The 23,248-nt window shown below is 38.9% G+C and overlaps 1 protein-coding gene across 4 annotated transcripts in view; it reads left to right on the top strand.

The window, feature by feature from the left end:
- The window catches only part of LOC5567254 (multidrug resistance-associated protein 4), a 35,409-nt gene extending 13,926 nt beyond the window's left edge, over positions 1–21,483 (top strand). For all 4 annotated transcript variants that reach the window (XM_021851094.1, XM_021851093.1, XM_021851095.1 and 1 more), the window contains exons 3-9: positions 16,918–17,085; positions 17,145–18,789; positions 18,854–19,266; positions 19,326–19,529; positions 19,594–19,934; positions 19,994–20,933; positions 20,991–21,483. In XM_021851094.1, coding sequence (XP_021706786.1) covers positions 16,918–17,085; positions 17,145–18,789; positions 18,854–19,266; positions 19,326–19,529; positions 19,594–19,934; positions 19,994–20,933; positions 20,991–21,261 — 3,982 coding nt within the window. In that variant the 3' untranslated portion in view covers positions 21,262–21,483. The remainder of the gene's footprint in view (positions 1–16,917; positions 17,086–17,144; positions 18,790–18,853; positions 19,267–19,325; positions 19,530–19,593; positions 19,935–19,993; positions 20,934–20,990) is intronic.
- Positions 21,484–23,248: the final 1,765 nt, after the last annotated feature.

Here is a 23,248-nt window from a genome sequence, read left to right on the forward strand (position 1 = left end):
TCAACCGGTATGGAATGGAACATCAATGCTAACTTGATTCATTTTCTTTCAGTCCTGTCATACACGTGTCATGATTCATGGCATGCATTGGTTGAAAACAAAAAATCGGAATAAATCTTGCTCTGAAGAGTTGACCTCAACAGCTCTTGGAGTGCGATTTTTTTAAGACTGAACCTCGGTTCCAGCCATGCTGAAGGTGTCTGGGATCGATTCCTGGTCGATCCAGGATCTTTTCGTAATTGAAATTTCTTTGACTTCCCTGAGCATAGAGTATAATCGTACCTGCCACACGATATACGAATGCGAAAATGGCAACTTAGGCAAAGAAAGCTCTCAGTTAATAACTGTGGAAGTGCTCATTAGAACACTAAGCTGAGAAGCAGGCTCTGTCCCAGTGAGGACGTTAATGCCAAGAAGAAGAAGAATCTCCTAACATTTCCTCCTGGCATTCCTTTACAAAATTTAGAGAGTTGTTTGCATTTTCTCCAAAATTTTCGTTTGGGATTCATACAAGATTTAATCAAAAAGTTGTCTTATAATACCACTAGGGTTAATCCTAGAGATTTCTCATGGGTTTCCTTCAGAGGTATCTTCATATTTTTTATGCAGAGATTTTCAAGAAATTTTGAAACGGAATTTAACCAGAATATTTTAGGAAATTGTTTAGGTAATGTTTGAACTATTATGAAAAGCTGAATAATGAGAGATGCATTTCTAAAGTAATCTCCAATAAACTCCTTGATAAATACTTGATAAACTCCTGTAAGATAAAACTCCTACCAAAATCTCTGAAGAATCTTCTGGAGCTTTTAAAAAGTCTTAAAGAACTCTTGTGAGAAATAGTTGGAATAGATATTAGAAAAATCATCAAACCATACACTGGATAATATTTTGGAGTATTCTCTGGAGTAACTTTGCAAAATCTCTGAATAAATGTGTACAGAAAAAGTTGGAGAGGTTTATTGTTGTAGCATTTCATGGTGAACGTTTTAAAGCCTCCATATAAAATTAACTCAACTCGGGAAACTTTTGGAGGAGTCTGCTGCAGTGGTATATCTTGGATGAAATGTAGGACAATCCCTAGATAAATCTGTGTAAGGAATTCCAGGAGAAACTTCACGGGGAAACCCTGAACAAATTTATTGAGACATCAAAATTATTTTCCGCACAAATCGTTAAAAGTAATTAGGTACTAAATGAATCGGCTAAAAAATCCTGGATATGTTTTTCAAAATTATCCCTGTGGGAATTTCTGGAGACTCCGAGGGAATTTCGAAAGGGAGAATTTTCGAAAATCTGAGCAAGAATTTCTGTAGCAATTCTAGTAGAAATTCTTGAAGTTTTATTTTGAGAATCCCTGTGTTTATGGGATTAGCATTTGGTACTAGAGGTATTCGCGTTAGAAGAATTCCATATATTGTTCTATTTTGGAAATCGCTGAGGACTCTCTAAAATTTCTACCAGAATTTTTACAACCAGAGTTGGGAAAAGTAATGAGATTCAAGCTACAGTAGTCAAGCAAAGTCAATCACAGTCATCGGAGCCAGTGAAACTCACCGCTGCTTTTCAGTTTTTTATTCTGTTCTGAACATGAACCACTGCGACCAATATTTGATATATTGTAGTATATCCCGTGTCCTTTTTTTAGTGCATGTCGTGTTACTTTGTCACTATCGATAAGTAATAAAGTATTCGGTTTAATAACAGTTGTAATTCCCAACTTCATCACAGAAAAGAATTACAATTGAAAGGTTTATTCCCTTCGAAGAATGTGGTGAGTGCACTCTCCACAGGCGGCGCGCTTTAACATTCAAAATCGAATCTCTTGGTAAAGTCAAGAAATGACACCGATATTGTCCTTGCATCAGAATCTTAGTCCTTACTTTTTCAAACTAGAGAACTAAATAAATAAAAGATTAGAAAACAAACTGTTGAGTTCGACTCTATTTTTTCCTTGTCAAAATCATTCTCGGCAACTGGAAAAACCGAGACTTGCCACTTTCACCAAGGTTTACAGTGTAACAAGGACTAATAAGTGTTCCTTTGATTACTATAACATCCTATTCTCTTCGTTTGAAATAGTCAGGACTAGGGTTCACTGGTATATCTTTATCCCATAACGCACCACGAAAAGATGATGTGCCCGGGTTATGGGTCAACTTAGTGCTCTTATGAGTTCCACAGTTATTAAATGAGAGCTGTCTTTGCCAATTGACCATTTTTGCATTAGTATATCGTGTGGCAGGGTACGGACCCTGGGAAGTCGAGAAGTTTTTTCCTTACGATCTCGACTGGTGGGATTAGAACCCACAACCCTCAACTTGATCTTGCTGAATAGCAGCGCGTTTACCGCTATGGCTATCCGATATTATATACGATGCAGCCAGGGTGAGAGAAGTAAGAGAGTGAGAGATGATAAAAAAGCATAGAAATACTTCAAAGTCTCTCGAAGGAATACCATGAGTAAATCCCGAATAAGAACAGCAGAACCCAAACTCCAAACCAAACTCAATATTCCAGTAGCCAAGATAGGTGAGCGTTTGTAGCTTTAAATAGCCAAAAACCATATTACAGCTGCGAGTCGGGTTTTGAAGGAAGCCGTCCGGAGAGCTTTCGAGGCTATGCTTCTTTAAGATCCCCATGATAGACAATAATGCTCAGGTCAGTCAGAAGAATGGGCTCAGACAGAAGAATAGTGCTGCTGTCTCAACCAACACTGAAATACTACCAATGGTCATTGCATCCCGCAAGGGATACATGCCGCATACGGAAACCGGACAAGAACATTCTGACGGTCGAAAATGCTAAACAATCGAAAGATAGAAGCGATATTACGTGGAACACCTGAACATGGATAGCGCTACATAGCAGTACACCGGAAAATAGTTACAAACCGGTATTCACAATATGAGATGATAAAAATGCCATTGCCAATAGTTAAATTTTATTTTGAAAATCAGTTCAAAACCACTATTAGCAGCAATTTTGTAAAATATCATGATTGTACACCACTACGACCAGTTTACCTATTGCCAGTCAATTGCTTCGCACCGAACAAAATGATAAATTTCCACTGGTATCAGCATCCATTAAATGCCGGATGTCAATTGAGACTGCCATATGAATAATTAGGCGGTATTACCTATCAGCTGGACAGGGGCATAACTGTGCTTATCTGACAAAATTCCATGCATTTCAACATTTATACAGCTACAACGTGGTGCAACAGTCGCGTGGAGGAATATTTTCTCTACATTTCAACAGGTATTGTAAATGGCTAAAATTCAGATTGATTTTCTAGCGAAGGCTTCTGTCAGAGGCAAGAACTTGTTGAAACAACTAAATACACGTCCGAAACGGAACAACCGCAGCCACCACATCAAACATTCTTCCTAATGAACAAAATTAATTGAATGAGAAATGTGACATTCAAACGGAGATAGAACGTGCTCTCCGGTGGAAACGTTCAACTTTTCAAAAATTGTACTGCCATCACACACAAAGATACCGGCACGAACCCTACAGCAAATTTGCGTTCGTTGACGATCGACGCTCTTTCATTAACGAACGAAGCGCCTTGTCGTTTGCCATATCATGTATGTTCCTACACTGACTGAAGGCATGATGCCGACCTTGATGCCAACTGGGAACGATGGACGATGATGAAGCAGTTTTTCTAATTTACTGTTTTGTTACGCTTGAAACGCTAGACAATAAATACCTACCACCGCCCAACAGTCAACCTCAGTGAGTTAACGGGAGACAACAGTAAGAAGCGCGCAATCAAGTGGCTGCCTGACCGCATCACTATCATATTTCACCATATTGCGAATAATACCTAGGCTTTGCATATATGCCTTCTATAAAACGGTAACTGTAGAAGTATTACTTAAGGGCAAAGCGACATGCGTCACCTACTACAGTTTGGGTGGCCTGACATAATGGTGAAGAATGGTGATAAGAATCCTGGAAAGCTTCAATAACGAGCAGTAGATATCAGGAATGCTTTCGAAACCGAACCAGTTTTTTCCAGATTGATATGTCAAGCCGGATTTCAGGTCTCATCGATTTGTAGAGTTTCAGATTATCGGCAAAATAAATGTAAAATTGTATATATCAATTGTCATAATCAAAAGTTTAAGATTAAGACCATTATATAAGTACATCATGCGATAGCTCAAAAGTCATAATTTTTCATCCAGATCTAAATAGACACCATGCCAAATATTGGTAACATAAAATAATTCTTCTTGTTTCTGGCGTTACTCAAACGTTAACCGAAAAGATTCCATCAGCAAAATTCAACATACATTCAACAGTTGTTCCATGAATTCCTTCATATTCATAGAAAAAATCCTGGAGAAATTTTTGGAGGAATCCCTGTAGAGATTTTTCATGAGAAATCTCTTGAGAAGTTTGTTTAGGAGAAATCTTAAGAATAATCCATGAGGAATAGATGGAGGAATTTCTTGGGGAATACTTGGACAAATTTCTGGAGAAATCCATGATCAAGTCCTGTATTAATCTATGTAGAGATTTTCAGTGTTGACCAGACTCATTTCCCCGAAATTCGAATTGTGAAGCCATGAACTGTTATAACTGTGCGTTGTATTCCTGAGATGGAGGGGGAGGTGGTTGGGCTTGAGTGTTGCACATGGGATCCGACAGTTTCGATCTCGGTGGGCCGCAATTCAAGTTTCGGTGAAATGATTCGCACTCACTCACTCATTTCATTTCACCGAAACTTGAATTGTGGCTCTCTGGGATCAAAATTGATCGATTTTGTGTGCAGTACTCAAGCTTAACCATCTGCTTTTCTCTCTTAGGAGGTTAGAGCTTGGTTGTAGTAGTTCGTGGCTTCGTAGTTCGGAAAATGTTATTTTCGGGGAAATGAGTCTGAACAACACTGGAGATTTTACTAAAGAAACCATGTTGAAATTTTCCTAATGTTATCCCCGGAGAAATTCCATTTGAGAACAAACATTTGGCCGCAATCACAGTTTGAGGATCGGTTCAGAGATCCCAAGCAATTTACCCATGAAGTTCAGAGATTCCCATATTTTTTCGAAATCTGCTTTAAAAATTCTCTACAGGGATTTCTTAGAGATTTCGTCATCAATTCCTTCAAAATTTGTTCACGGATTACTCCAGAACAATCTCCATATGACTTGTATGTATGTATGTATGTATGTAGATAGCCACCATCCTTGCTTGAGTCTTGCTCTGCTTGCGGCTCCACTCAACAGCAAAGTCAAATTTCATTACCGATCTGAATTCAACATACCATTGTATGAAGGGCCAAAAGGGGGGTGGCGGACCCGTAAGCAGAGACACTTACGCGAAACCCGCGGGAAGAAGAGAATCTCCTTCCAACAGTATGATCCTACAGATTGAATATTGAAGTTTGCAGTACTTGTCGAGCTTTCCACGGGATGGTTTGTTAGAAGAAGGGCGCGTCAAATCTTTTACAACTGTTGGAGAGAAAAGTATTAGTCGCGAACGATTAACATTTTTCCTCCTGACTCCGATTGGCACTCCACTTCATTGTCCAGTTGTAACTTCAATGATGCCCTGATGCTCCCTCCCTTCCCAATATATGGTTCATTTATAACAATATGATGTAATATGATATAACATGATATAATATACTGAAGAATAAAGAGTAATAAATTATAATACAATATAATAAAGTACGATATCAAATAATATAAAAAAGTAATACAATACAATTCTCCCTCAATCGATAAATACTGAAATTAGGAAGTATCGACTTATTATGAGTTGAAATCATGCTTGATTGATTCGCCAAATTAAGTTAAGGGGATATCGACTAAAGGAAAGTTGATTATACAACAATATGATATAACACAGTAAAATATAATATAACACAATTTTATATGATATAATCACAATAAAATGTAACATTAACCAACGTGTTACATTGTAGAAACTCCAGTATCATGGGTGTCCATCTAACCAGCGTCCTGCGGTTGAATGTTTATCATAGACAACTTTTAAATTTATTATGGTCCATTTTTCAATAACTTAAAAAAAAAGAAATTTTAGTATTCGTTTGGTAACCTATTAGCCCATGAGCCACTTATCCTGAAGAAAGATATTATAAGTAATATAATTGTTGATTATAAATGTATCATTTAATAAAGTCGCGAACAATAAACATTTTTCTCCTGTTGTAACTTCAATGCTGCCCTGATGTTGTCAGACGAATGACTAGCTGAAATATGAAAAGCAATAATTAAGTTAGAATCTATAATATGCAGGCTGCATGATGCTCCTAGAAGTTAAGACCATTAAATAGTTTATTAATATATGAATTATTAAAAAAAAAATGCGTTCCTAAAATTTATATGAAATTAAACGTGCAATAAGGTGCATTATCGTGATTTTATCTATTTTAAACCTAACTAGGAAAATAAGTAAAACCATAGAAAAAAGTCTGATATGAAACATTCAATTTAGAAATAATAGAAAAAAGTCAATCTGATCATAATCGTAGTGGTAAAAGTTTAAAGAATCACCCGAAGAGCCAAAGGAACCAAACGGGATATAGAATATCAAGATATGGGGAGTACCATTAAGCTCAACTACAACAAACCTGTATGTGGCACATATATCACCTGGAAAAAAATGGGCTTAAGTCGAATTATTGAATCAATTGAAAACCGAATATTATATGAAAAGCGTCCGCAAAGGAAAATAAAGAACAAATTATTTAAAACGTATCGCATTGCATTTCACTTCGGTCTTTATACCTGAAATCAATGGTTATTTTCAATAATCAGCATGCACTTAATGATGATTCATAAAAACAAACATGGTTTAACTACTGAATATATACATGCAAATTTACTGTTAGCTGTTTGGGAGCTTGTTTCAGAGGAAACGGTTTTTTATGAGTATTACTGTTCTCTGCAAGGACATTTTACAGAATGCGGTTATTTGAAAATGTCGATATAACGTCGCAATGATAATATAAATCATCAAATGTTTAGTATTAAGCAATTTTGGAACTTTCGCGTCCTTGATGAAGAAAAAAATCCAGCTTCTACTTGAATTTTGTCGATGCGTTTGAAGCGCGCCTAATATCTGCGTGTTACCGCCGCCGCCGATTATGGATTTAAATAAGCGCTGCAATATATTCATCAAGAATCAGATTTGCAATGGAGCTCATAGGAAAACAAGCATTATTTATCGAAATGACCTTGGTGCCGTACTAGTTTTTTACAACAACTCAGATGTTTGCCAAGTATAACGACAGGTCCCAAGGAATGCTAGATTTTCATTTTCTGCATGCACACATAGAAACTAATTATGAAATAACCCTTCCCGTCTTTGCCCAACCAAATCACCGTACTTATTATTATCTTTTTTTTTTTTTCATACAAATGCGATGAAGATATAACACTCCTAAGGAACAGTCATTATACTTATTTGAACACTAATATATACAAATAATGGAAAAAAAAATCATTGATCACTCTAGATTACCATATCAACACACTGCAACATTCGCTGTCCCATTGACACATCATCAACTCGAAATGCTCAAGCAGCTTGTCTCCCGCTGTCTCTGCAACAATAATATTGGTTTCAACAGAGAAAGAGAGAGGAGGGTGGAAGAATACAGACATCTGACAAGACTGATGTTGATTATGTTGCACTACAATGTCACATGTTGCAGTTTAATTATAGCAGTCAGTGTTGCCGAATATTGCTAAACGATGATACAATAACACATAAAGCAATTTAAATTACATTTGGACGAATTCAATAATATGGGGGTATCTAAAATAGAGTTTGATAAACATTGAAAGTTTCAAACAATTATTTGCTGTTCATAAATTATATCATACATTGCTTAGTCTAGCATGCACTACAAATGAATATAATGAAAAAATAAAAAGATACTTAGCTTTGAATTTTGAAAGAATCTGGCAGCCCGGCGAAGCTTCGTATGGTATCAGTGATTATGTGGTGTGTGAATGCTGTACCACAAGCACTTATTTTTTACTTACACTCACACACACGCGTTCACATTTTTCACTTTCAAAATGCAATATTCTTTCGCCTATCCAAAAATTTTCTTTCCAAATCACATCAATCACTTTTCATTTGTAAGCATTTGTATTCACTAGGATTTTCTAGGATTAACTCATTCACACAAGCAATCTTTCACGTCCATCAACGGGTCACTACAACAAACCCTCCTCAATAGCTTCTCCTCGGCCATTATGAATCATTTCTTTTCAATCATCACTTCGTCACCGTTCGTTCATTTATTTTAACAAATTACATACAAATTTAATCGAAATCTGCAAAAATTGAACCTTATTCACATTTTTTCGAAATATATGCTGAATCACTGCATACTAGATTGAAAAATCCGCGATCAAATACGTAACCACCGCAGCAACGCTTTATGCCACCACTCACGATCAAAGCACAAAGCAGACTGAGAACAATCTCCATATGACTTCCTCTGAAAATCGTTCCAGGTATTTCTTCAGGAATTTGTTCAGAGTTTTCCCGGATATCCCTCCAGAAACTCCTACAAGGAATTTTTCCAGGGATTGTTCCAGAGATTTTATCAGATATTCCTCCACGGGTTTCTCTATGGGTTACTCTAAGGATTACTCTAAGAATTCCTTCATAGGATTTTACAGGGATTTTTCCATATTTGTTCCTCCTTCAATTTCTTCAAGTGTGGAGTCCCTGGGAAAATTCTTGGAGGCATCCCTAGAAAGAGTAATTGTTGATGAAATCCCTGGTGGAAATTATAGGGAGTTATAAACAAATTTTGTCACGCTAAATTGGGACTTTTTCAACGTGGAGGGAGACGCTTTATGTATGAGAACTCCAAAAATTTTGTAAGACTCGCGCTATGCCTGACCCCCTCCTCACTCTTGGAGCGTGACGTAATTTGTGCATGACTCATGGGGGAATCTATGAAGAAATTCCTAGAGGAATTTTTGGAGGAATCCTTAGAGGAGTTTTTGATGGAGGCCCTGAACTAATCTCTGGAGAAATTTCTGGGGTAATTCGTAGAGGGATACCAGGAAAAATCCTTTGAGTAATTCATGATGTAATTTATATTAGAATTCCTGGAGGAATCTTTGGAGCGATCCCTGGAGGAATCCCTGAAGAAATCTCCGGATTCCTGGAAGCATCTCAAAAGGACTACATGGGACAATTCCTACAAGTATCCTTTGAGGAATCCATGGGGGAATATCTGGAGAAATCACTAGCGGCATTCCTACTGGAACTTCTTGCGAAATCTTCAGATACATCGCTGTATAGATTTTACTACAGGAAACACTGGGAATAATTCTTAAAGGAACTCCTGGCATAAGTCCCGGAGTTCTTGCTGAATGTTCTGAACTGGTCTCAAACTTGCGATTGCGTTTGGTTCTTTTGTTCAGGTTTTCTTTGTGCCCTAACGGAACTGGTCTGGCAACGATAAAAAAAAAACTCTTTCTGGAGGAATCTCTAACGAATTTCCTAGTGGAATCTCTGGAGAAATAGCTATATAGATGGCTGGAGAAATTCTTGGTCTCAAAAATGCGATTGCGTTCAAATGTTCTGATTCGTCAGCAAATAACGAAATTTTACTTATATGTAACCATAACCACAAATTGTGACTTGTTGAATAATACCGATTTGCTATATTACCGTAATTCGGGGTGTAGTTGATCAGTGGGGAGAAGTTGATCATTCACGTACCCACAAGAATAAACTGTCAAGAGAGTTATGATTCGATTTCAATTAGCACAATTTATGTGGCGTCGTATTACCTGATGGCTGTCTTGATGATCCAAAATTCTGTTTGGCAATCAAGATAATTATACCATGGAAAAACAGACTTTTTAGGAAATGTTTGATGAACTGTTGAAGGGTTCTCCTCCAAACAATCGACTATTGACAAGGCTATTCAAAGACACCATTTAAATAAACTGTTTCATACATTCCAGATATGTTCTGTGAATCCAGTTTTAAATTTTCATTGTGGATAAACAATGATTTTCTGAGTAAAAAATGTATTTTTTCTGCGTGAGTTGCTAATTTCAAAGAAAATTGCATACTTGTAGGCGTTTACTGTGGTGTATTCTGTAATTTACAACATTCAAATATAAAATTGACCGATATATCATTAAGTTGTAAGATTTTTGAGACTTGATCCAAATTCAGTGACCCCAAATTTAGTGAATATCATATCACTTTATCTTAAGAAACTTATCGCAATAATTGATCAACTTCACCCCGAAATCAAAAACTTCACTTTATGATTTAATATAAATGTTTATGTTGTGAAGAGATCATTTCGTCGAAATTTCGTTTGTATAATTCGATACATATCCAACCGGTACATGTTTTAAAAATATTTGGAAGATAATACATGTATTTCACTAGGAGTTACAGAACAGAATCGCTCTAAAGTGATCAACTTCACCCAAACCAAACCGGTACCAAACTTTCCTAATTTGGCCGTATCCATAACGGTTCTGGGTATTTGGATATCATAATTTTCGGAGATTTCTTCTATGGCCAACCAGATAGCCATGCAACTTTTCAGCAAGACCAAGCTGAGGGTTCGAATCCCACCGGTTGAGGATTTTTTCGGGTTGGAAATTTTCTCGGCTTCCAAGATATACACATGCCAATGTACAAAGGAAGCTCAGTCTAGTAATCCATACTACTTTACAACTAGGATGGGCCCTGGAAGGCTACTGAACTACTCGTAACTGTATATTTGTCACATTTGAAATTTTTGTCAATTTCAAGTTAATCCCGTGGAGAGTCAACAAATAATAAAAACATTCGATCAGCTTACTGAGATCTGTAAGATTGTTTCAAAAATATCAAGTTGTTTTTTTATATATCCATTACCATCCGTTACCAATTATATATAAATTGGCAACTGTAACCGCATAACAGTCACATTGAGTTTGAAAACTGGACTCGAACAAAATGAGACACACATAAATGATCTTCAAAAATTCATTTTGAATCGGATTCTTCTCAAATTTTCAAGGATTAAAAAACTATATATTAGCTATGTTTTGGCATAGTTAATTTACACAGAAAGAAAAATCCATGTAAATTTCAGCGTAAAATCATGCACATAGAGGGAATGCCAGATTTCTCGCAAATTTACTTGACACATCGTGTAAAATTACATCAACGTCATGTAGATTTATGCGAATTATCGCGTAATGAGTTAAGCTAAGTATACTGTTCCGCTCAAGAAAAGGAAAAATTTCTGCCCAAAAAATGGTCAAAAAATTTCCTACAGTGAGCTCCATTTGAATTGACATTTCTTTTCAACTGCGTGCTGCGATCAAAGAAAAATGATTTTCTTGAGCATTTCTTGCAAGAAATTTCCCACGCATAGAGATAGGCGATTACTTTTCTGTTGAAGTGCATACTTCGCTTTAGAGTCCATGCTAGATTACACAATGTATAGCGGAAACTTACATGATGTTATTGTAGTTTTACACGATGTGACGTGTAAACTTGCGACAATTCTGGCATTCCCTCCATGTGCATGATGTTACGCTGAGATTTACATGGATTTTTCTTTCTGTGTATTGAATTTCCTCCTCCAAGCTGAATGCTCGTACATTTCTCTTAACACTGCTAATGAGATCTTGGGCGAGGCTTTGTCCATCTTTCTCACACATTTTCTCCTATTTTTTCTTCAAAACATTCAATTTCCGCTTTTCTTCAAATTCTTCTTCATTATCGCCCAAAACCTTTCGTTCGGTCGAAGTTCTGGTGTATTTGGCGGGTTCTCCTTCTTCGGGACCACATTAATGCCCTTCGCTTCGTACCAATCCATTACAGGCTTGATGAATAGCGAGCCGGAGCGAGATCCGGCCAGAACAGCGTGGGACCACGTGATAGCGAAGGAACGGCAGCAAGCGCTTCTGCAAGCATTTCTTTCGCTAAATCTGCCCGTTTATGATGCCGGTTGTGAAAAACGGCTTGCTATACCGTCCGCACTCGCAGGTCGCCTAACACAACAGGTACTTCTTCGCGAATTTGTCCATCTTTCTCTTCCGGAACTTTTCAAGAACCTCCATGCGGGACGTACCGACAAAAAAATTCGAGGCCGGGGATTTTTTTGATGTATGTCTCGTCGTCCATGACGAGACAGCCTGGCTTGACCAACCACTCACGGTACAGCTTCCGCGCACGCAATTTGGCCACCGTGTTTTGCTTGTTAGTCCGGTTTGGCGCCTTCCTGACCTTTAAAACACGTAGCCCAGAGCCCAGCCCGCTTCATGGTCTGCTGGACGAACCACTTCGACGAATTGACCTTTTTGGCCACATCTCGGGTGAGAAGGTTCGGGTTATTCTTAATTCGCGCCTTATTAGGGTATTCCCTTTTCGGTTTTGGTTGGTTTGGTTTGTTGTGTCTTCGTCTCCTGGGACAACTTCACAACTCGGGACACGGTGGATTCCAAACCTTTAGCCGATCCAAGAGCCGATCCTTTTGTGCGACTGACCAGGATTATCGATCACCGCGCCCAAGATTACCTGGCGTAGCTCTTCTTGTTCCGAATGCATCTTATAGGCCTTTTCATGTGACAGATCTGTCTATGCATTTGTTTACATCGGTGGAGGACCGGTGCTAACACGGGCCTGTCATTTTCATAGAAGAAATGTCAAAGTGCTTCCCGATCAGCTGATTTGAGACGTCATTTGAATAGGCCTATTGAAAACTACATGACAGATCGAGATAAACATTTTGCACACATTAACATAACACTCTAAGCTAGTATTACCCAAAATTTCATTATTTTTTACCCACGCGATAAAAAGTTACACCCAAAACAAAGTGTCGCATTTTTTCTAAAATTAATTTAATGTAACTTAAGGTTAATCTATCTGACAATAAATGTGACAAAATATCAACGAAAGAATAATATTATTTCATCTTCTTCCATAATCATCTAATTTGTACATATAGCTCAGGCAACACTGTTTTTCAAATGCGTAACATCAAATTCACGAAAAATATTCTTCCTTCAGAATGGTGACTTGCAGAATTCATCAAACGTCACCATTCATATTTGCGTACTGACAACTTTGTCCTTAACTAGCGGGAACGCCGCAAGTATTAATAACGATCATTTGACCAGCTAGAGCCGCAGAATAGCAAAGCAATTGACCTTATAAATTCCCGAGCTGTCATCATAGCTCTGGTATCGTTGCGGGAAGCGGTCATGTTTGTGAACAAAAGCTTTCGCTTGTAAATTCAATAAATATTGAAACGTGCATATTAGAGTGGTTCAAAAAATCGTTTTTGCTCCACACCGCTCATTCCATTCTAGATCAAAGTCTAAGTGTCCACCCAAAATTTTAGCTCATTCGAATGAAAACTGTGTGTGGGCTTCGTGGCCGTGCGGTTAGTGTTACCAAGTATTTATCCGCATCGTGTCAAGGGGTGTGGGTTCGATTCCCGCTTCAGTCCGGAAAAATTTTCATCAGAAATGTATTTCGACTGTGCCACTGGGCGTTGCATGCTAGTCCGTTGTCTAGTGTGGTGCTTCCTTCAAAGGGTAAACCGTCCACTGGAAGCATTAACGTGTAAGTGTCTTTTTAAAACTGAGACTGCACAGCCCTTTACAGTTTATATGGGAATTACTATGGGAAAAGCAAGCAATTCATTCAACCGGTCATAGTGTTTGCTTATGTGCTCTTGGGGATTAGAACCACGTTGATACTGTGAGATATATTAATCAGCTACAACATTGCCGAAGACCGTATTAGAATCGGGAGCCTAAGTCATTAATTATAAATTTGTGAGAAACTTAAAAGTAGATGGAGTACCGTATACCTTTTAATTCCGCTCCTAAATGCTTATCTTTGACAGATACGCGTATTTCAACTACCACTTGCAGTCTTCTTCAGTGTCACTCGTAGTGGATACGAGTAACTGACACTGAAGAAGACTGCAAGTGGTAGTCGAAATACGCGTATCGGTCAAAGATAAGCATTTAGGAGCGAAATTAAAAGGTATACGGTACTCCATCTACTTTTAAGTTTCTCTGTTGGGATTCTGCTCAGAGGATTCGAACATTATTTAGAGAGTTATAAATTTGTGTATGAGTTGCAAAACTTTGGCTATAATAATTGGGCTGTTCTGCAGGCATCACTGGATATATACAGCACGGTAAAAAATAGACACCATGCTATCAATAGTTCTGCACTTGGATTTGCACTACTGTTGAATCTTGACAAAATCAAGGTAACAGCACTTGAATTCAACGTTGCATGTTTTGATTTGAAATAAAAAAAAGTTAAAATAAACATTTCCGCCTGACCCAGATTTGAACCACCAACCTTCGGAGTGTAAGTCTAGTGTCTTACCTCGACACTAACTCGCATCTGTTGAAATGGATTGAATTGATCTCAATCACTTTCTACAACGAGCTGTCAATGATTGCTCTCATACAAAAGACATGATGTTCAAAATCAACGACTTTTCACTTCAGAGTCTAGTTCTAGAGACAGTAGAGCAAATTCAAAGTTGAAACTCTTCAAATCATGGTGATTGGTGTTTTGAATTGAGTCAAGTGATCAATCTATTCAATCGAACGTGCTGATTTTTTACCGTGAGTAAAACATAGTAGCCATGATTTGTGCGTGCTATCTTTCGCGCCAGATGCAGCAATGTTGCCTGCTCAGAAGTTACATGAGCACTGTTCAAGAATTTGTGACTGGATATAAATCAATAACTAATTACTCAGACTTTGATCTAGAATGGAATGAGCGGTGTGGAGCAAAAACGATTTTTTGAACCACTCTAGTGCATATAGCAATATTTTGAGAAGCACAATATTATTTTTTGTAATGAATCGCAACTGGAACAAAATCTGCCTCTGAGCTTCGACTTCTAACTCATGTGATGCGGCTTTATGCTTACCGTGCCAAAAAAAAAATCCCTAGTAGAAATCAATGATTAGCCCTATAATACCCAACCCCGCTTTTAGCCTTTTTGGCTTAAACCTTCACTCATAACACGCATATAAGACAAGTTTTTTATGACTTTTGAAACTTTTTTTGTATTTATTAAAATTGTTTGAAAAATTATATTCATATGTAACCTATAAATGCCAGGGGTTCATTTAACGTGTAATATAAAAAAATCGTAAATTTTACATTTTTCTACAATAAACCTATCACAGAAGAAGAGCTTGGTAGTATTAAAATAATTTCAAACCTGTTTTTCAGTTAATTACACGGAAAATACAAAAAAATACTAGCAAAAAACTAAAAATTTAATATTTTTAAAAGTATTGCAACAACTTGATTTTTTTTGCCAAAAAGCAGTAAGATGTTTCGAGAAAAAAGGGATGTTCAAAAATAAAAATTATAAAAATCAAAAACCGGAATTCATAGATTTAAAATAAAAAATAAATCATTGCTCAAAGAGCTTTTAAAGCACCAGATTTTGGAGAACCAGTGCTTCCTGCAACATCCACCATGGATTTGTTCATACCCACCCAATCCATCACGACGCATTTTATTTGAATATTTTCTAAATTTCGTATGCACTGCAACATCTTAAGGACACCCACAAATTCCTTTCAGCGTTATAAATTTGTGAATGGGTCCCAATTGACTTCTTATTCTTCCTTCTGGCGTTGAGTCTCAAAGTGGAACAGAGCCTGCATCTAAGCTTCCACATTTATTAACTGAGAACTTTCTTCACTATTGAACATTTTTGCATATGTATATCGTGTGGCAAGCACGGAGATATGTACTTCTATGGTTTGGAAAGTCGAGAAAGTTTTCTTTACGAAAATATCCTCCACCGGTGGGATTCAAACCCACGACCCTCACCTCAGTTTAGTTTTGGTGAATAGCTGCACGTTTACCACTATGGCTGTTTAGGCCCCGGTTCCCAACTGTCAGATGAATTAATCAAATAAATAAATAAATAAATTATGAGTTTCACACAGTGTATTCTGTGCTTTTTCGTCTCTGGCGACTTTTAATAGATACAGATCGGTTGGTTTCACTGTTGTTCCTTTCCTTGCTGAATTTGCCAACCGGCTTAATTGTACCTAATTTAGTTTGTGGCTACGAATGAGCTTAACCTAGAGCAGTGATGCTCGGGCTCATTTTTCAATCGCCTGTATTTCGGATCTAAGATCTAAGTAAAACAGTGAATGGACCTTGGGAGACTCATGATAACTTTAGGGGTAGTACAGCCTCCTGACGAAAAATGTACAAAGTTCGTGACATTCAGGAGATCCAGACGAAACGTGTGGCCCGCGGGCTGTACTTTGGCCACCACGGACCTAGAGCATAACAGAACAACAACGATCAATCTTTGCAGACTCATTCAAAAAGGCGGCGCTTGTTCAAGAACCTTATTTTTGTAACGAGAAAGTCTATCTACCTAACCCTGTGGACTCAGTTTTGTTACATTCAATTAATATGAAGTAGAACGCTCGCGTGCCAAATCATATTCATCACATCATTTACGATAGCTCAGATATTAATTTCAGAGGCTCCAGTATGATGAAACACTTAAATAGAGATATAGTCACTTTTGGAATGCTTTTGAAACCTTTCTTGGGATACACCAAAACTTATTATTTGACAAACCAAGTTCATTCGATGACATTCTAATGACTTCTAAAGTATTTGGTAAATGGCAGATGTTATTCCAATGAATCTAAAGCCTTCATGGATGCGGCAACTGATATTGAAACCTTCCTTCTTCATCATACTCAATAAACGTTTTCATAAAATAAGATCGCCATAACCAACACGAATAGATAGAAAATTTGTAATTTGTATTTTTAAAAGAAAAATTTCATAACAACGGACTCAAACACACTTTCACGTACTGATGCATTAATTCTTCAAAATCTTTTACAGAAAATGGTTCGCACAACAGTCCGGCCCGGGACGACCCTCGCTCATCAAAGCCATCTTCAGGACGTTCTGGTGGGAGTACACCATTCTCGGGTTCATCTGCGTCGTCAACGACATTTTCATTCGGTTGGCTCAACCGATCTTCCTTGGCTGGTTGCTGCAGTATTTCAGGTTACTTCGGACATCTGAGCGCGTTTGTAGACTCTTATTAAACTTTTGTTTTCTTACAGGAAAGATACCGACGTGACACGTGAAAGTGCGTTGTACTATGCCGGTGCAATTGTCCTACTGAATGCGCTGAGCGTGATAACCATCAACCAGTATATTCTGGGCAGCTTTCAGAACGGGATGAAGGTGCGAATTGCTGTATGCAGTGTGATATATCGGAAGTCGCTGAGATTGTCCCGGACGGCCTTGGGAGACACGGCACCCGGTAAGGTGGTCAATCTGCTGTCAAACGATGTCAATCGATTCGACATTGTATCAGTTTTCCTGCATTCGATGTGGTCAGCCCCGCTGTTGAGCATCATAGTTGGAGTGTTGCTGTATATCGAGATCGGAGTTGCAGGTCTGATCGGGATGATTGTGATCTTCATCGTGACACCCATTCAGGCCTATACTGGCAAATTGACCTCCCGGTTTCGACTGCAGACGGCGCTGAGAACAGACGAGCGAATTCGACTGATGGACGAGATCATATCGGGGATTCAGGTCATAAAGATGTACGCTTGGGAGAAGCCGTTCGCGAAGCTAATCAATCTAGCTAGAAGATTGGAGCTGAAGATTGTGAAGAAGAGTGCCTACGTGCGGGGGCTATACATGACGTTCCTGTTGTTCACCACCAGAATGGCGCTGTTCTGTACGATGATGGCAATGGTTTTGTTGGGGAATGATCTTACCGCAGCTAAGGTATTTGTTGTGTCGACTTATTTTGCAATCCTAGCGAACACGATGTCTGCGATGTTCGTGCGAGGAATTGCAGAAATTGCAGAGGCGCTGGTCGCCATGAAGCGTTTGCAACGCTTCCTTGAGTATGCAGAGAAGGAGGGAGAAAACGAGGGAGCTAAGGAAAAGTTCCTTAAAGAATTTGAAGCCAATGGAGACGTTGCTGAGAAACAGAAATTGATCGAGTCGGATACACAGCTGCCTCCGAATGTGGCAGTATCAATGAAAAATGTAACGGCTCGTTGGGGAGCAGTTAAGAGACAGGATGTGCCAGGAACAAAACCTGACGTCAAAAATGGATCTGCATCCGTGCCAAACATCGTCGAGACCGTTCGGCAGATGGACGAGGAAGATGAATCTTGGAAGACTGCTACACTGTCCAACATTAGTATAGATTTTAGAAAGGGAATTTTGATAGGCATAATTGGACCGGTCGGAGCGGGTAAATCGTCATTATTACAAGCTTTGTTGAAAGAGCTTCCATTAGAATCGGGAACAATTGTTAGCAAAGGAAAGCTTGCATATGTTAGCCAAGAGCCCTGGGTATTCGCCGGAACGGTACGGCAGAACATTCTGTTCGGTCAACCGATGGAAAAAGATCGATACGAATCCGTAGTGCAGGCTTGTGCTTTAATCAGGGATTTCGAACAGCTACCGCATGGCGATAAAACAATCATAGGAGAACGTGGAGCTGCACTTTCCGGAGGGCAAAAAGCTAGAATTAGTTTAGCTCGCGCAGTGTATCGAAGAGCCGACATATTCCTAATGGATGATCCGCTCAGTGCAGTGGATGCCCATGTCGGTCGTCATTTGTTCGATATCTGCATAGGTCCTCGGGGACGATTAGGTAGGCTTAAAACAACGAGGATATTAGTCACACATCAAGTACACTTCCTCAAGGAAGCCGACTGGGTGATAGTAATGAATGAGGTAAATCGTCTACAGGATGATCTGTGAAATTCCCAGGTTTAAATGCTTTTTTCATTATTTCTAGGGTAAAATAACTATACAGGGTACACCTTACGATCTTTCGCAAAACGGAATAGACTTCGTGGAGTTGCTGGAGAAGTTCGAAGAAGAGGCCGGCGATGGTGAAAGTTCGATCATGACGTCAGATAAACGAAGCCGTCGCGGTTCACGTGCGTCTTCGAGATCCATTGCCTCATCACAACGTTCGCTGGACGATCTCACTGAAGATGAGCAGCACGAAAAGGAGGAGAAGGATAAATCCAAAACACCGGAAGCTGATCAGAATATGGAGCAGAGCTCCAAGGGAACGGTTCAGGGATCGGTTCTCATCAATTACGTTCGCTGCGGTGCAAATCCTGTGATATTGTTTGCTTTGTTAATTCTATTTTTGGGCACACAGCTAGCGGCAAGTGGAGCTGATTTCTGGGTTGCCTTTTGGTATGTTGGTTGATGCTTCTACATAAGAATCATTACTCAAATACCTATTCAAATTGCAGGACATCCCAAGAAGAGCAACGCATATTTTTAAGACACAACAGCAGTGATCATGGCGGTTTAATCGAAAGAACCAATGATTCTTCCATTCTTGGAGAACCTCTACCGGCAATAGATTCCACTAATGGAACTCTTCGAAGCACGGAGTTCTGTATGACAGTTCACGGGGCTCTAGTGATAAGCATCTTTCTGATAGCAATCTCACGGTGAGTCCTTTTAAATCTATTTATTAAATGATGTCCTCACCCAAACATATATACGTTTGAACAGATCCATAAGTTTCTACAAAACATCAGTGCGCGCATCGCAGAACCTTCACGACTCGATGTTCAAGGGCTGCGTTTCGACTTCAATGCGCTTCTATGACACAAACCCGTCCGGGCGCATCCTGAATCGGTTCTCCAAGGACATGGGATCCGTCGATGAGCTGCTGCCAAAAGCGATTCTCGACGCAACGCAAATAATTCTCAACATGCTTGGCACGATCGTCGTCACCGTGATTGTAAACCCCATGTTCTTAATTCCGTTAGCAGTTCTCGGAATCATATTCATCTACCTGAGAAAGGTTTATCTCAAGACATCGAAGAACATCAAACGTCTCGAGGGAATCAGTGAGTTTATTTTGCACTGAACAAATACCGTCATGATTACTGAAATTTGTATTTTGCAGCTCGATCGCCTGTCTTCTCACATCTAGCAGCTTCGCTAGCCGGTCTTCCTACGATTCGTGCTTTCGCTGCACAAAACGAATTAATCAGAGAGTTCGACTCCCATCAGGATATCCATACGGCTGCTTTCTACATGTTCATCACCAGCAGCACGGCTTTTGGCTTTGCGTTGGATCTATTGTGTCTGATTTTCGTTTTGGTTGTTGTGTTTAGTTTTCTAATCATCGATACACATATCTTGGGAGACCGAGTGGGGTTAGCTATCACTCAGGCAATGGCTCTAACTGGTATGCTGCAATGGGGTATCCGACAGAGCGCCGAGGTGGCCAACTTTATGATGTCGGTCGAGCGTTTGCTCGAGTACCGAGACCTGAAGCCAGAAAAGCAACCCGATCAGCCAAGGATTTTGAACAAAGGATGGCCGGAAGCTGGACGTCTTCTGTTCAAGAATGTCTCTTACCGTTACTTCGAAGGTGGAAGTCTGGTACTGAAGAATCTAAACTTTGAGATCCTTCCGATGGAGAAAATAGGAATTGTAGGACGAACTGGCGCTGGAAAATCTTCGCTAATTGGAGCTCTGTTCCGCTTAGCGCAAGTCGAAGGTGATATACTGATTGATGGAGTCAACACAGGGGAAATTTCATTGGAAAATTTGAGATCAAAAATTTCGATCATCCCTCAAGATCCGGTTCTATTTTCTGGAACACTTAGAAGAAACCTGGATCCGTTTGAAGATTTTCCCGACACGGATCTATGGAACGCGTTGGAGCAAGTCGAATTGAAGGAGATCGCCAACGGACCACTGGGTCTACAAATGGCTGTTGCTGCTGGCGGATCCAATTTCAGTGTAGGGCAAAGACAGTTAATTTGCCTTGCTCGTGCCATTTTAAGAAGCAATCGTGTCCTTGTATTAGACGAGGCCACAGCGAACGTTGATCCAAAGTAAGTATATTGGTGTGCGCATTGTTTCAGTTATTTTATATCATTTATTTTTTCCAGTACCGATCGTTTGATCCAGGAGACAATCCGCGTCAAGTTTGCCAACTGCACCGTGCTGACCATCGCTCATCGTCTGAACACCATTATGGATTCGGACCGGGTGTTAGTAATGGATGCGGGCGAATCTGTCGAATTCGGCACTCCACACGAACTGCTCCAGATGCCAGTGGGTGTCTTTAAGGAAATGGTACTAGCTACGGGACCATCCGAGTCGGAAAGACTCATACAAATTGCCAAACAAAAACACGATGAAATCGCGGCCAGCGGATAGATGTGATTAAACGTTTAGGGAAACGGTGCAGTCTGAAGTACAAAAAGTGTCCTTATGAATATTTGTTTTGAACAAACGATTTCAGGCGAAATCAAGAACCAAATAACTTTTCTATTAACACAGTCTCATTTGATAAAGAATCTGTAACCAGTAAGTTAAACCACACTTCCTTTTACTTAAAATTACTTAATTAGTTACGTATTTACTGAAGCGCAACTTGCTTACCAAAATCGAAACAAAAATTATAACTTTCCGTCATATAGTTTTCATGTTGATTATCATCATTATGTTATGATATTATATTATACTGTGTGGTTTGGATGCAAACTACGAAGTTCATTTACTTTAATTATTCAATAAACCATTGCCGAATAAATAACAAATTATTCACTTACTTTTGAAAGAAAGACCATTTTTTCCTGCTCTGAAAAATATGTTCCAATATAACTACCGCCAATCCAATTGGAAGGTTCAGCACAATTGAATCAGTTTGTATTATACAGGCATCTCAATTCCACTTTGCAGCGCGGCGCCGGTTCAATTGGTATCGTACCGCGCATCATTCTGCCTCGTGACATGTGCGCGGAATGATAATATAATCACGGTCCATCATTGACTGCGAGCGCCTGCCCTAAAACGTTAAGCGTCATGTTGCCAATTAGGCTTAATTTAATCTGATCGTCGTTTGAAGAACGGAACGCGTACGCTTTTCAATGGGGAGAGTAGTCAGACTCTGGCAGGAAGAAAGTGACAAATATTAAACCCCCGCACTATGGGTCATGGTGCAATTTTTGGTTTTTATTTGTTATCGCAGAATGGTTTCTGATATAGAGTGAAGAGTTACTTAAACACTTCCATGATACACTTTGTCATGGGAGGTTTTTCTCGGCCGAATTGTCTAAAACTTTGCATTGAGAAGCACTTCAAGGCGACGCATCTTGTGGCCATATGTGAACCGTGAAAGCTCATAGCTTTCAAAAAAAAACATTGCCCAAATGAGCCAAAAATGCAAAGAAATGGAATCCAGCTCCCTATCAGTAATTACGCGGGTTGATGCGATTCCCTATGTCAAAGCTACTACACAACGATCGACTCAAAAATTGAGAAAGAAAGCCAAGGGAAATTATGCATGCGACTCTTATTATGAAGTTTAACATTTACAAATGTTGGAATGATCGTATTAAGTGTGATCAATAAAAAATATGTCAAACCAACTTGGAACGTACAAGCAAGCGTTACTGGCTATAATCAAAGTTCATAAAAAGTCATAAAAAGGGATACCTCACAGACAAACAGACATTACTGTTTGTCTGTGAGGTATCCCTTTTCATGTTTTTATGAACTTTGATTATACACAGCTAAAAATATGTTGTAAAATTAAGTTTATTTTCATGCACATATTTGGAGCATCAAAATAAACCTAAATTTCAACGACTAATCCATTATTTTTCAATCGAATTCACTTTAAATTTACACGATCATCTAATATTCAAAAATTTTTAGTTGAAAATTGAATGTATATTCATTAAAATTTACATGATGCTGTAACAACACACGAATTTGATTTATTTTTACAGTAGACATCAGTTTACATCACATTGAAAATTAAATATTTTTTTCTGTGTAGTCAGTAACGCTTGCTTGTACGTTCCAAGTTTGTTTCTCAAAGAACCTTAATGGATTCCAGATGAGATATTCACGGTTTCCGAAATCATGAACAGTTAACCTATACTGGATTTTTATATGAGATCCAAGACGCGATTTTATGACAAGGTTTTGGCGAAATTATTATCGGAGTGTTTTATATAGTTTTTATATAGTTTAATAAACAAGACCAGGCATTGCAGAATTCGTTCTCAATTGATTTCGAAGCACGATAACATCGCATCTGTATCGGTCCGCGATCGGAAATGCTTCGCAAGTTGTAGCAAGCTTGATAAACAGCAGCATGCAAAGGCGAGCCTCAAAGAGAGTGCGATGATAAGAC

The sequence above is a fragment of the Aedes aegypti genome, chromosome 3, assembly GCF_002204515.2.
Source record: "Aedes aegypti strain LVP_AGWG chromosome 3, AaegL5.0 Primary Assembly, whole genome shotgun sequence".
Classification (NCBI taxonomy): domain Eukaryota; kingdom Metazoa; phylum Arthropoda; class Insecta; order Diptera; family Culicidae; genus Aedes; species Aedes aegypti.